Below are 14,614 nucleotides of genomic sequence, written 5' to 3'. Positions count from 1 at the left end.
TGAGTTATACAGCTCTTGTTACATGCACATGCAGTTCAATTCTTTGAGTGATTATACAGAAAGTTTGAAGTTAATAACTCATTGGGGTGATTGAGAAGTTCGTGGTCTAAGGTAGAAGGAGATGAGTTATCACGAGGAAATCTGCAGATGCTGGAAATTCAAACAACACACACAAAATGCTGGTGGAACACTGCAGGCCAGGCAGCATCTATAGGAGAAGCACTGTCGACATTTCAGGCCGAGACCCTTCAACAGGACTAACCGAAAGGAAAGATAGTAAGAGATTTGAAAGTAGTGGGGGGAGGGGGAAATCCAAAATGATAGGAGAAGACCGGAGGCGGTGGGATGAAGCTAAGAGCTGGAAAGGTGTTTGGTGAAAGTGATACAGAGCTGGAGAAGGGAAAGGATCATGGGACTGGAGGCCTAGGGAGAAAGAAAGGGTGGGGGGGGGGGGGGAAGCACCAGAGGGAGATGGAGAACAGGCAAACAACTAAATATGTCAGGGATGGGGTAAGAAGGGGAGGAGGGGCATTAACGGAAGTTAGAGAAGTCAATGTTCATGCCATCAGGTTGGAGGCTACCCAGCCGGTATGTAAGGTGTTCCTCCGACCTGAGTTTGATTCATCTTGACAGTAGAGGAGGCTATGGATTGACATATCAGAATGGGAATGGGACGTGGAATTAAACTGTGTGGCCACTGGGAGATCCTGCTTTCTCTGGCGGACCGAGCATAGGTGTTTAGCGAAACGGTCTCCCAGTCTGCGTCGGGTCTCACCAATATATAAAAGGCCACACCTGGAGCACCAGACGCAGTATACCACACTAGCCGACTCACAGGTGAAGTGTCGCCTCACCTGGAAGGACTGTCTGGGGCCCTGAATGGTGGTGAGGGAGGAAGTGTAAGGGCAGGTGTAGCACTTGTTCCGTTTACAAGGATAAGTGCCAGGAGGGAGATCAGTGGGAAGGGATGGGGGGGACGAGTGGACAAGGGAGTCGCGTAGGGAACGATCCCTGCAAAAAGCAGAAAGTGGGGGAGGGAAAGATGTGCTTGGTAGTGGGATCCCGTTGGAGGTGGCGGAAGTTACGGAGAATTATACGTTGGACCTGGAGGCTGGTGGGGTGGTAGGTGAGGACAAGGGGAACCCTATCCTGAGTGGGGTGGCGGGTGGATGGGGTGAGGGCAGATGTGTGGGAAATGGGAGAGATGCATTTGAGAGCAGAGTTGATGGTGGAAGAAGGGAAGCCCCTTTGTTTAAAAAATGAAGACATCTCCTTCATCCTGGAATGAAAAGCCTCATCCTGAGAGCAGATGCGGTGGAGACGGAGGAATTGTGAGAAGGGGATAGCCTTTTTGCAAGAGACAGGGTGGGAAGAGGAATAGTCCAGGTAGCTGTGAGAGTCTGTAGGCTTGTAGTAGATATCAGTAGATTGGCCATCTCCAGAGATGGAGACAGAAAGTTCAAGAAAGGGGAGGGAGGTGTCGGAAATGGACCAGGTAAATTTGAGGGCAGGGTGAAAGTTGGAGGCAAAGTTAATGAAGTCGATGAGATCAGCATGCGTGCAGGAGGCAGCGCCAATGCAGTCGTCGATGTAGCGAAGGAAAAGAGGGGGACGGATACCCGTATAGACTTGGAACATGGACTGTTCCACAAAGCCAACAAAAAGACAGGCATAACTGGGACCAATACGGGTGCCCATGGCTACACCCTTGGTTTGGAGGAAGTGGGAGGAGCCAAAGGAAAAGTTATTGAGAGTAAGAACTAATTCCGCTAGACGGAGGAGAGGGGTGGTAGAGGGGAATTGCTTAGGTCTGGAATCCAAAAAAAACAAAGAGCTTCAGGACCATCTCGGTGGGGAATGGAGGTATATAGGGACTGGACGTCCATGGTGAAAATAAGGCGGTGGGAGCCAGGGAACTTAAAATCATTGAAAAAATTCAAAGCATGAGAAGTGTCATGAACATAGGTGGGAAGAGATTGAACAAGAGGGGATAAGACGGTGTCAAGGTATGCAGAAATGAGTTCAGTGGGGCAGGAGCAAGCTGAGACAATAGGTCTACCTGGACAGGCAGGTTTGTGGATCTTGGGTAGGAGGTAGGAGATGAGTTATGCAGCTCTCATTACATGCACATGCAGGTCAACTCTTTGAGTGATTATGCAGAAAGTTTGAAGTTAATAACTCATCAGGGAGATTGATAAGTTCGTGATTTAAGGCAGAAGTAGATGAATTATTAACAAACTCTGCATAATCACTCAAAGAGTTGAACTGCATGTGATGTGATGAGAGCTGTATAATTCATTTCCTTCTACCTCAGGCCACGAACTTATCAATCACTCCTGCTGTGGACACTTCCTGGAGGTCCAAGATCCGTACGCTCCACAACCGCTGGACTAAGTGTGTAAATGTAGGAGGGGACTATGTTGAAAAATAAATGTGCTAGGTTTTCTAAAATTGACTCCTTCTACCTTAGGCCGCGAACTTATCCATCACCCCTTGTAGATAGCGTAAATGCAAGAAGTCTTTTTTCAACTGAGGTTGGGTGGGACTATAACCAGAGGTCATGGGTTAAGGTTGAAAGGTGAGAAGTTTAAGGGGAACATAAGAGAAAACTTTTTCACTCTGTGCATCAAAAGAGCGTGGAATGAGTTCACAGCATGTGGTGCATGCAAGCGAAATTTCAACTTCGAAGCGAAGTTTGAATAGTTGCATCAATGGTAGGGGTATCGAGGACAATGGTCCAGGTACAGGACAATGGGAGAGTAGGAAGTTTAAATGGGTTTTGGCCTGGACTAAGTGGGCCAAAGAGCCTGTTTCTGTGCTGTACTTCTCTAATTCTCTGTCTCTCAAAGAACCACAAACTCTCAGGAAGAGAACACCCACAACCATCTTGTGAAATGTAGACAGCAATAGCAAGACTTGCCCTACCCGTATCCTGCAAATTAATGAATTCAAAAAACTGTGCTTGAGAAAAGGAATCAGATTTCATAATGAATAACCTTATCCATTATTGTTAAACTATCTGTTATTGGTTTAATGCAGGTCCCAATGACTGTTAACCCAGTAAGTAGAGAGATCTGTGTGTCTGAGTTTTTAAGTGTTAGTAATATAGTTCCTTTTACCTAGTATTGTCTGATGTAGCTAATAAGACTCAAGTCCTCTGTCAGAAACAATCCTTTTCCCTGGTGGAGGTTCATTTGTTCATTCAGTATGTGCTTTACTTTACTTCATTGTCACCAAACAATTGATATTAGAGCGTACAATCATCACAGTGATATTTGTTTCTGCGCTTCGCGCTCCCTGAAGTACAAATCAAAGTAAATATAATAAAAATTTAAATTATAAATCATAATTAGAAAATAGAAAAGGGAAAATAAGGTAGTGCAAGTCAGGATCTGTTCAGCAGTCTTATTACAGCTGGAAAGAAGCTGTATCTTATGATGTGGACAATGTTGGTCTTGACCATAATTGTTCTTGGCATATGTTTCTACAGAAGTGGTTTGCCATTGCCTTCTTCTGGGCAGTGTCTTTACAAGAAAGATAACCCCAGTCATTATCAATACTCTTCAGAGATGGTCTGCCTGGTGTCAGTGGTCGCATAACCAGGGCTTGTGATACGCACCAGCTGCTCATACGACCATCCACCACCTGCTCTCATATGACCCTGATCAGGCGCTAAAGCTGCCCAAGGGTGACTTGCAGGCTCGCGGAGGGAAGGAGCGCCTTACACCTCCTTTGGTAGAGATGTGTTAATATGTGTGTTAACTTAAGGTCCTAGCGTCTCGATCTCTCCCCAAGTGTTGTCCCATGTCTGAGTGTAAATTCATCCTTGTGCCATTGCCTGTCTGTTTGTTCCATGTTGGGAATGTATACTGGATGTAGTTGTGCACGGCGCTGTGTGATTGGCGTTGCCTGAGATGTCAGGCATGGTGCAAATGGAACAGTGAGTGGGAGAAATTGTGGAGTCACTGACGAACTGTTGCTCCCCAAGAGGCTGCAGCAATTAAATGCATCAGCTTTCTCTGCTCTGCGATACCTACAAGGTTCATTTAGCAAGTACACTAATTTCACACGGCTAAGTTTGCAGATAATACAAAGAAAGATGAATGGGCAGGCAGTGTTGAGGAAGCGGGGTGTTTGCTGAAGGGCTGACAGATTAGGAGAAGGGAAAAAGAAATGGCAAATGGAACATGGTGTAGGGAGGTGTAAGGTTATGCATTTTGGTAGAAGGGTTAAAGGCGTAGAGTATTTTCTAAACAGGAGAAAATTCAGAAATCAGAGGTGCAAAGGGATTAAGGAGCCACTGTGCAGGAGCCCTAAAGGTTAATTTGCAGGTTGAGTCGATCGTAAGGAAGGTAAATGCGATGTTAACATTCATTTTGAGAGGATTAGAATATAAAAGCAAGGATGTAATACTGAAGCTTTATAAAGCACTGGTCAGATCGTACTTAGAGTATTGTAAGCAGTTCTGGGCTGCTGCTTATCTAAGATGTGCTGCCATTGGAGAGGGTCCAGAGGAGGTTCACAAGAATTGTCTCTGGAATGACAGGGTTAACATATGGAGAATGTTCAACAGTTCTGCCCTGTACTCACTGCAGTTTAGACGGATGACAGGGGCATCTTGTTGAAACCTTCAGCATATTGAAAGGCCTAGCTCGAGTGGATGTGGAATTAATATTTTCAAGGCCTTCTGAGGGACCTTTGGACTGTGAGTTGAGGAGTGTGTGAGGTTCCTTTATAAGTTAATGGCTCTGTTTATTTTCCACAGGGAATTCCAGGTATTCCAGGAGCTCTAGGCCCACGCGTAAGTCCTTTATTTTCTTTTTACACTTAGGTAATGGGGGGAAGGGCTCAATATATCAATCGAGGAATTATTGTTGGCAATCTTATGCTTTCATGAATTGATTATGGATGTAAATTGGTTCAAGGTGGCATTAAGTTGAGACCCTTTGTCAGGACTGGGAAAAAAAGCTGAGAAGTTAGAGCAAGAAGGTGGGGGGGGGGTGAGGAGAAAGAAGTACAAGGTCGTAGGTGAGAGGTGAAACCATGAAAGGGGGAGGGGTGAAGTAAAGAGCAGAGAAGTTGATTGGTGAAAGAAATAAAGGGCTGGAGAAGGGGGAATCTGATAAAAGATGGAGCTGATGGGCAGGTAAGGAAATAAGATGAGAGAGGGAAACAGGAATGGGAAAATGGTGAAAAGGGGGGCAATTACCAGAACTTTGAGAAATTGATGTTCATGCCATCAGGTTGGAGGCTAGCCAAATGGAATATAAGGTGATGCTCCTCCAACCTGAGCATGGCCTCATCTTAGCAGTAAAGGAGGCCATGGAATGGGAAGTAGAATTGAAATGGGTGGCCACCGAGAGATCCTGGTTTTTCTGGTGAACAGAGCATAGGTGCTCAGTGAGGCATTTTTCTCATCTTCGTTGGTCTCACCAATATACAGGAGGCTACGTCACAGCATTAACCTGTTGTACTTAAAACGGGCTGCACTAGAAAGTGGGTCGGAATATATTAATTGGCTTTCTGCAGTTAGTAGCAGCAGCTGAACCAACTCACTCAGAATGCTGGAGGAACTCAGCAAGTCCGGCAGCATCAATGGGACTGAGAAAACATTCGATGTTTCGGGCCGAGGCCTTCTTCAGGACTGGAAAGGAAGCGGGAAGATGCCAGAATAAAAATGTGGGGGGGGGGGGGGGGGAAGGAGGATAGCTAGAAGATGATAGGTGAAGCGAGGTGGAGAGGAATGGTAAAGGGCTGGAGAGCAAGGAATCTGAGAGGGGAGGAGAGTGGGCCACAGGAGAAAGCGAAGAAGGAGGAGGGGACCCAGAGGGAGGTGATAAGCAGGTGAGAAGAGATAAGAGGCCAGACTGGGAAGTAGAAGAAGAGGGGAGGGAGAGGGATTTTTTTTTGAACTGGAAGGACATGTCGATATTCACAGGAGCAGAATACAAACCATAGGAGAAAGGGAAGGAGAATTTCTGAACCATTTCACTTCCTCCTTTGGACTGGCCAATATTTATCACTCAGTTTGTAGCATGTAACAGATCCATGGTAACAATACAGTTCTCTCAATACAGTGAATTGGCCACCGAGATGCTGGGTAATGTGGTATCCAGGATCTTTCTAAACTGGTCTTGAGCTGAGTGTTAATGTCTCTCACTCATTCACGTGCAGCTACGACTTCAGGTACAGCACTGTGCAAAAGTTTTAGGCACACTTAAAAGTCTTGAGTGTGTATATATAAATATACGTGTATAGCTAGGGTGCCTGAGACTTTTGCACAGTACTGTATAAACAGGGGCTTGTTGATGCAATCAGCCTTTAACTGCCCTCCAGGCATGGTAGAGCATAACATGGTCTCTCAAGGTAGCAGTACCACACACCCCTGCCTTAAGGCAGCACCGTTCGTAACAATTTGCCGACATACACACAGGTGTGAACCCTACAGGTTGTCAGGCAAACAGAAGACTATAAGTTTCAAAGTAAATTTATTGTCAAACTGCATGCACTTGGTGGCCACTTTATTAGGTACACCTGTACACCTGCTTATTATTGCAAGTATCTAATCAACCCAGCATGTGGCAGCAGCTCAGTGCATAGAAGCACGCAGGCATGGTCAAGAGGCTCAGTTGTTGTTCAGACCAAACAGCAGAATAGGGAAGAAAGGTGACCTTAGTGACTGTGACCGTGGAATGATTGTTGGTGCCAGATGGCGTATATCAGAAACTACCGATTTTTCACACATAACAAATCTCTTGAGTTTACAGAGAATGGTGGAAAGGAAAACAAAAAAGCACCCAGTGAGCTGCAGTTCTGAGGGTGAAAACACCTTGTAATGAGAGAAGTCGGAGGAGAATGGCCAGACAGGTTCCAGCTGACTGGAAGGTGACAGTAACTCAGATAACCACACGTTACAACAGAGGTGTGCAGAAGAGCATTTCTGAACACACAACACGTTGAACCTTGAAGCGGATGAGCTACAGCAGCAGATGACCACACCGGGTTCCACTCCCGTACCTAGTAAAGTGACCACGGAGTATATATGTTACTATATACTACCTTGAGATTCATTTTCTTTCAGACATGCGCAGGAAAAAAAACAAAATACAACAAAATTCTACAAAAAACTGTGCATAAACAAAGCCTGACAAATAACTAAAGTGCAGAAGAAGACATTGTACAAAGTAAAAATAATAGTGAACAGATTTAGACAGATTTATTTATCCATGTGTACATCGAAACATGCAGCAAAGTGCATTGTTTGTGTTAACAACCAACACACTTAAGGAAGTGTTGGGAGCAGCCTGCAAGTGTCGCCAGATTCCTGTGCCAACTTAGCACGTCCACGATATTCGACATAAGCTGTAAACAGTCCTTGAACCAGAGTCTGCAGATCATAGAATCAGTTCAGAGTACTGTAATTGAAGTTATCCATGCAGGTTCAGGAGCTTGACAGTTCAAAAAAAGTTGGAAGTAAATTTATTATTAACGTACATATATGTTACCATATAGAATCCTGAGAGTCATTTCCTTGAGGGCATTCACTGTAAGCACAAAGAAACTCCATAGAATCAATGAAAAATAATTCAACAATAAGATGGAGAAACAACTAATGTGCAAATGAGAATAAATTCTGCAAATACAGAAAGAAAATAATAATAATAAATAAATAAATAGGCAATAAATAGCAAGAACATAGATGAAGAATCCTTGAAAGTGAGTCCACAGGTAGTGGGAACACTTCAATGAAGCTGAGTGATTGTATCTATCCCCTTTGGTTCAAGAGCCTGATGGTTGAGGGGTAGTAACTGTTCCTGAATCTGGTGGTGTGAGTCCCGAAGCTCCTGTACCTTCTTCCTGATGCCATAGCAGGAAGAGTGGCAGGCATCTCTGATGATGGATGCTGCTTTCCTGCAACAATGCTTCATGTAATTGTGCTCAGTGGTGGGGAGGGCTTTACTGGTGATGGACAAGTCAAGTTTTTAGGGTTAAAACTGTTCCTCACCTTGTGGTGAGGGACCTCCTGCCTAATGGTATTAGCAAGAAGAGGACATGGCCTGGATGGTGGTAACAGCTCATGTGATATTTTTCATGTTGGAAGGCTGATAGAAACTCCTCTGACTATTGATGTTCTTTGCATGAATCAAGTATCTGTCTCTTGTGTTTTCAGGGAGAGAAAGGAGAGTTGGGCTTCAAAGGTCAGAAAGTAAGTACCTCAAGCTTTGTAATGGTTAATATATTAAATACTGGAAGAGCACTATACATCCATCAGCATCTGTACAGTCAAAGATTAAAAGAATTAAGATACAGTGAAATGTGTCATTTGCGTCAATGACCAATGCATTCTGAGGACTGGGCTGGGGCCAGCCCATAACTGCCATCATGGTTCCAGTGCCAACCTGACAATCACAAAGCCTTGTCAGTGGTAATCTCATCAGAGTGTTGGCTGGTTTAGTGACTCCATAACAGCTGTGGTAGGGTCCCCTCATCCGGGTCAAAACCTACTCTACAGGCATGAGCTGGGCAATCTTCCAGTGCCTTACTGAGGGAGTGCCACATTGTCACCAGAACTTTTCTTTCACGTTAGATACTAAACCTAGTGTCAATTTATGTACATACAATCTATCTATGTATAGAACAGCTACTTCTACATGGTGTTTATAGAATTGATTTTATATTTATATTTACTATTTTTATTCTGTTCTTTCTGCTTATTATGTTTTTTAAGCTGCATCAGATCTGGAGTAACAATCATTTTGTTCTCCTTTACACTCTGTTGTAGGAACTTTCTCCCAAACAGCATAGGAGAATAAGGGGACTCTTGATGAAGGTATACAAAATTGAGGGGTGTAGATAGGGTAAATGCAAGCAGGCTTTTTCCATTGAGTTTGGGTGAGATGAGAACTAGAGGTCATGGGTTAAGGGTGAAAGGTGAAATGTTTAAGGGGAAACTACTTCATTCAGAGGATGGTGAGAGTGAGGAATGATCTACCAGCGCAAGTGGGAGATGGGGGTTCAATTACAACATTTAAGATAAACTTTAGTAGTTACGTGGACAGGAGGGGTATGGAGGGCCATGGTCGGGGTGCAGGTCAATGGGACTTGTCAGAAAACCACTTTGGCAAGGTCTAGATGAGCCAAAGGATTGTTTCTTTGCTGTTGTGGTCCCCATGACTTGTGTACTGAAGAATGACAGTGAAGAATCTTGATTATTGAATCTGAACTGAGATCCTGTTTTCCCTTGTGGGTGGGTGATCTACAAATCCTTCTGCAGTCAATGTACCATTACCCCTCATAACACAATGCAGCAACACAAAGTAAAGCTGGATGACTGGGTAGGTGGGTATTACCTAGCCCCACCATTGGGTGCCATTAATGGTCTTTCCACAGGAGTTCAAGTTTATTGTCATTCAACTGTACACATATATCCCACTAAGTGAAACGAGTCAGGACACATCTATGGAGATGAATAAACAGTTGACATTTCAGTCTGAAACCCTTCATCTGAATGGGAAAAGAAGCCAGAATTAGAAGGTCAGGGGAGAGGGAATAGTATAAGCTGGCAGGTGATAGGTGAAACCAGGTGAGGGGGAAGGTGGGTGGGCGGGGGAGGAGGGGTGAGGAAAGAAGCAGGGAGGTGATAGGTGGAAGAGGCAAAGTGCTGAGGGAGGAGGAGTCTGGCAGGAGAGGCCTGTGGACCGAGGAAGAAATAGGGAAGGAAGAAGAGCTCATTGCTTTGCACACCCCTCCCCTAATCCAGGACATATACCAAAAGTATTATATTCACAGAGCCCTCAGTATTGTCAAGGACCCCTTCCATCTGTCCCACAATCTCTTTGACCCCCCCCCCCACCCCCAGTGTCAGGCAGAAGTTTCAACTGTATAAGAACAGGGACTGTTCAGCTGGGTAACAGCTTCTGCAAGGTGTGAGACCTCTTAACGCCTTGCGACCATGCAATAGTTATGGCAGTGCCAGTAGCATTATACCTGTGTATATTAAAGTTTATGTCATATATGTATTTTATGTCAACTTGTATATCTATTGATTATCTTTATAATTATCTGTTAATGTTATTTCATGTGCTGTGTGTGATCCATGTACTGTATGTTGCACCTTGGTTCCTAAGGTGTGTTTCATTTGGCTGTGTACATGTGTGTGGTTGAATGAAAATAGACCTGACCTTGAACCAGAGGGAGCTGATGGGCTGAAGGAGTGAGGGGAAGCCAGAGTGGGGAATGGAAAAAGCGAGAATTACCAGAAGATACAGAAACGGATGTTCATGCCATCAGGTTGGAGGCTACCCCGATGGATTATGGGCGATGCTCCTCCGACCTCAGCTGGCACCATCGTGGTAGTAGAGGAGTCCATGGACTGACATGTCAGAATGGGAATGCGAAGTCTGAATCCCGCCTTTTGTGGTGAACGTTATAAATGAGAGAATGTAAGCTACTTTCCCAGTCAACATTCCAAAGCAGCATTATGCGGGGAGTGACGGATTTAGATATGGGATCGTCTTGTTGAACACTTCATCACGAGCAGCCGAATATCTGAAAGACCAATTCATCAAGGAGGTGATACTACTCAGTATCTGACTCTCAAACATCAAATTGGGACTCAAAATAATAGCATTAACTCACAAACTTCTCAGCTTGTGTTTCTTTTTGCTGAGGAGCTGGAGTCATTTCCACCCATATTAATTCCTGAGCCAAGATCATTCATCTGTATAATTCAGTTACCTCCTGGTTAATTCTGTTTTTTTTGTGTGGGGGCCTGCCTTGAGCAGTGGGTTTGCTGAGTTGCTTGCATTTTCAGTCCCCTGGCTGAAATTCTGGCAAAGTTTTACATTTGAAGGCCTGAATTTGATGATACATTGCTGCTTATCTTGATTTGTGACAGGGTGAACCTGGCTTTGATGGAAAACCTGGCACCCCTGGGACATCCACTGTGAGTACAGAATGTCTACAGTTTGGTTCAACCTTCGTTTGATGTTTCTAAGTCACTATACACACAAGAGCACGGGAGATGGAGGAAACCATTCAACCCCCTTTTTTCAGTGTCCAACATTCCTACCAATGACAAGATCCACTGTTTACATAGGCTTAGGAGGAAACCACGAGGCCCTCCTGGCCTGAAAAGTGTGGAAGGCGGTTCAGACCTTCCTGGCCACCCATGAGCAACTTCTCACCACCTTGCTGTGGATGGTGCAGCTGACGCAGTAATGCAATTTCACATACGCCTTAGGCAGTAGAAATGCAACGAAGACACTGGCCTCTGACATTTCTCAGATTGCAGCAGCCTCCCCAGTGTTCTGGGTGACAAACATCTTGATGGCCTTGGCTTTAGGAACACAATGGGCACAGTTTGTGCACCTGATGGGGTGAGACATTGCCTAGGCCCTTCTTGGCATGAGCCTGTGTAGATGTTCAGTAAACTAGTGGCCAGACTGTGTTCTAAACCCATCAGCCTACATGCCCCTTGTAACTTTGATTCCTAAAGGTATGTCACTCACAGATTTAAAATTAACAATTGACTACATCAATTGATATTTGTGAAGGAAAGTTCTAGAACTGTGGAAGGGTCTCCTAACTTCAACAATGAAAGGCCTAGGTCTAATTTTTGAACTCTACCCACAATTCCCAAACCCTCCTACCATTGGTGATTTCTTCTCTCCAACCATAAGTTCTCCTCATCTTAGAAGGAAGCGTATCGAAGTCGAGAAAACTTTATTTTAATATTTTATTTATTTCATTTAGAGATACTGCAGGGTAACAGGCTGTTCTGGCCCAACAAGCCCATAAACCCCAGTTACATCCATGTGACCAATTAATGAGAGAGAGGCTCTTGAAAAGTAACATAATCCTTGGATACTCAGTGGCTGTTTAATTCTTTGTGCAATTTATTTCCTATGGGGTCATTTTATCTTGACAAGGTTCAGATTCTTTTATCTATCAGAGGTACAGTGAAGCATATAGTGAAAAGTGTCATTTGTGTTAACAACCAACACAAGCTAAGAATGTTCTAAGGGCAGCCCAAAGGTATTGTCATGTGTTCCAGCACCAGCAAAGCTTGGCAGAACAACACAAAGCAGACAAGGTGACTAACGTGTTAGGAAAGAGCGAGAAAATTTGACCCATCCCCACCCTTCTGTACCTTCCCCCAGTGAGGTAATCGCCTGAGATGGTCATGTTTATGCTGCAGCAATCTTGTTTTCAGAGGTGTAATGTGCTTCTTTTGTCTTCGCAGAATGTTGAAGAAGCTCTGTCAAAAGTTGGCATTAAGGTAACTTACAATGAATTAAACTGATAACGAAGAGGAAAGAAAATGTCTGTCCTGTGTTTAACGATTGTTCTTCTCATTATCAGGTTCATTATCACTGAAATTTGTACTGTGTGTCCTGAAATTTGTTGTTTTGCAGCAGCAATACAGTGAAATACATAAAATATAAAAGAAGTTCAAGGTAAGTTTGTTATCAAAGTACATAAATGTCACCATATACAAACCTGAGATTTATTTTCTTTTGGGCATGCTCAGTAAGTCTATAGAATAATTACCATAACAGAATCAATGAAAGATCACTCCAACCTGGGCATTCAAACAGAGTGCAGAAGACAACAAACTGTGCAAATACAAAAAAAAGAAACAATAAATATCAAGAACATGAGATGAAGAGTCCTCAACAGTGAGTCCATTGGTTGTGGGGCCATTTCAATGATGGGTCAAGTGAAGATGAGTGAAGTTATCCCCTTTGGTTCTGGAACCTGATGGTTGAGGGGTAATAACTGTTCCTATACCCGGTGGTGTGGGCCCTGAGGATCTTGTAACTTCTTCCTGACATCTAAAACTTGGACAATTTTTTATAGATGTGTAGTGTGACTGACTGCATCACAGCCTGGTGTGGACACACCAATGCTCTTGAACTGAAAATCCTATAAAATGTAATGGATACAGTCCAGTCCATCATGGGTAAAACCATCCCCACCATTGAGCACATCTGTTATCAAGGACCCCCACCACCCAAGTCATGCTCTCTTCTCGCTGCTGCCATCAGGAAGAAGTTGGACAGTCTTTCATCAATTCTGTTATGGTTATTATTTTATAGATTTACTGAGTGTGCCCAGTAGAAAGTGAATCTCAGGGTTGCATATGGTGACATATATGTTCTTTGATGATAAACTTACTTTGAACTATGAAGTATAACCTTCTTTGTATGGGAGGCCTGGTATGTATACAGTCTCCTAGATGCTACCCTGAAGTACCCTTGCATTCTCTTCACAACGCTGGAATCTACCTTTGTCTCATGAACAAACTTGGATATATGACTCTTTGTCTCTGCATTTAGCCCTTACATACATAGATAGTACATCATATATACATAAGCCTACCCATCATCAAGGACAATACTGTACACAGAAAGGTGCCAGAAAAAGGCCAGTAACATCATGAAGGATCCTACCCTCCCTACACATGGATTGGAGGAGGCTACATAGTGTCCACACCAGGACCATGAGACTCAAAAATAGCGAGCAATTTTGGGCTCTGTAGCTGAGGAGGGACGTGCTGGCCCTGGAGAAGATCCAATAGAGGTTTTCAAGAATGATCCCAGGGATGAAAGGGTTAACGTATGAAGAGTCTTTGATGGCTCTGCACCTGAACTCAGTGGTGAGGGAGGTGGGGGAATCTCATTGAAACCTACTGGAAACTAAAAGGCCTAGAACAGTGATCTGGAGAAGAGATTTCCATTAGTAGGAGAGTATGTGATATGAGGACCCAGCCTCAGATGAGAGGGACATCCGTTTAGAACTGAGATGAGGAGAAATTTCTTAAATTAGAGGGCGGTGAATCTATGCAATTAGTTGCAACAGAGGGTTGTGGAAGCCAAGTTAATTGGTATATTAAAAGCAGAGATTGATAGGTTCTTGATAGGTAAGAGGATTTAAGGGTATGGGGAGAAGGTAAGAAAATAGGGTTGGAAAAAATCAGCAATGATTTAAAAATGGAAAAGTCTTGATGGACCAAATGGCTTAGTTCTGCCCTATAATTTATGTTTTTATATTATTGATGACTCCTCTCTATGAGGTTTCTGATGAGCAATCAGTATACCGGATAATTGACGTTCTACAGTGTGTAAATGCTGAAGGAAATTTTTACAGAACCACTGATACATAATAACTTTTGGATTTCTTTACAATTCTTCAGATTTCACTCCTGAAGCAAGTCCTGGAGGGCCAAGTAGATGACAGCCATAAGCCGACGGGGGAGAGGGGTCCAAGGGGAGAGAAAGGAGACAAGGGAGAAAGAGGACAGAAAGGAAGCGAGGTAATGTGCCGCTCTATCAGACTGGCGGTCCGCAAACAAGAAGCTTAAGCTTCAGGGTGTATCGGTCCTTACACCGAACTTGGACTGCATTGTAGTTATGATTCCGTATTTATCCGATTTATTCGTGTTCCTCCCCCATTAAAGAAGGGTGGTGCTGGAGGTGCAGTGTTGTCCATGCCCGAACTTCAGAACAAGGATCCCGGGTTCGAATCTGGACAGCTCATTGTTACGCTTTCCACCCATGCTGGGTTGAGTGTCGAGCTAGCAACTCAACCTGGTAAAACAGACAAATGCTAA

General features: G+C 44.0%; 1 protein-coding gene across 1 annotated transcript in view; it reads left to right on the top strand.

Moving 5' to 3' along the window:
• Positions 1–14,614, top strand: part of col7a1 (collagen, type VII, alpha 1) — a 320,662-nt gene that overhangs the window by 213,042 nt on the left and 93,006 nt on the right. The window contains exons 74-78 of the mRNA XM_059943970.1: positions 4,766–4,801; positions 8,171–8,206; positions 10,898–10,945; positions 12,245–12,280; positions 14,198–14,317. Of these exons, the coding sequence (XP_059799953.1) occupies positions 4,766–4,801; positions 8,171–8,206; positions 10,898–10,945; positions 12,245–12,280; positions 14,198–14,317 (276 nt within the window). The remainder of the gene's footprint in view (positions 1–4,765; positions 4,802–8,170; positions 8,207–10,897; positions 10,946–12,244; positions 12,281–14,197; positions 14,318–14,614) is intronic.

This window comes from Hypanus sabinus, chromosome 19 (genome assembly GCF_030144855.1).
Source record: "Hypanus sabinus isolate sHypSab1 chromosome 19, sHypSab1.hap1, whole genome shotgun sequence".
Lineage (NCBI taxonomy): Eukaryota > Metazoa > Chordata > Chondrichthyes > Myliobatiformes > Dasyatidae > Hypanus > Hypanus sabinus.
This window is presented reverse-complemented; position numbering and strand designations above follow the sequence as displayed.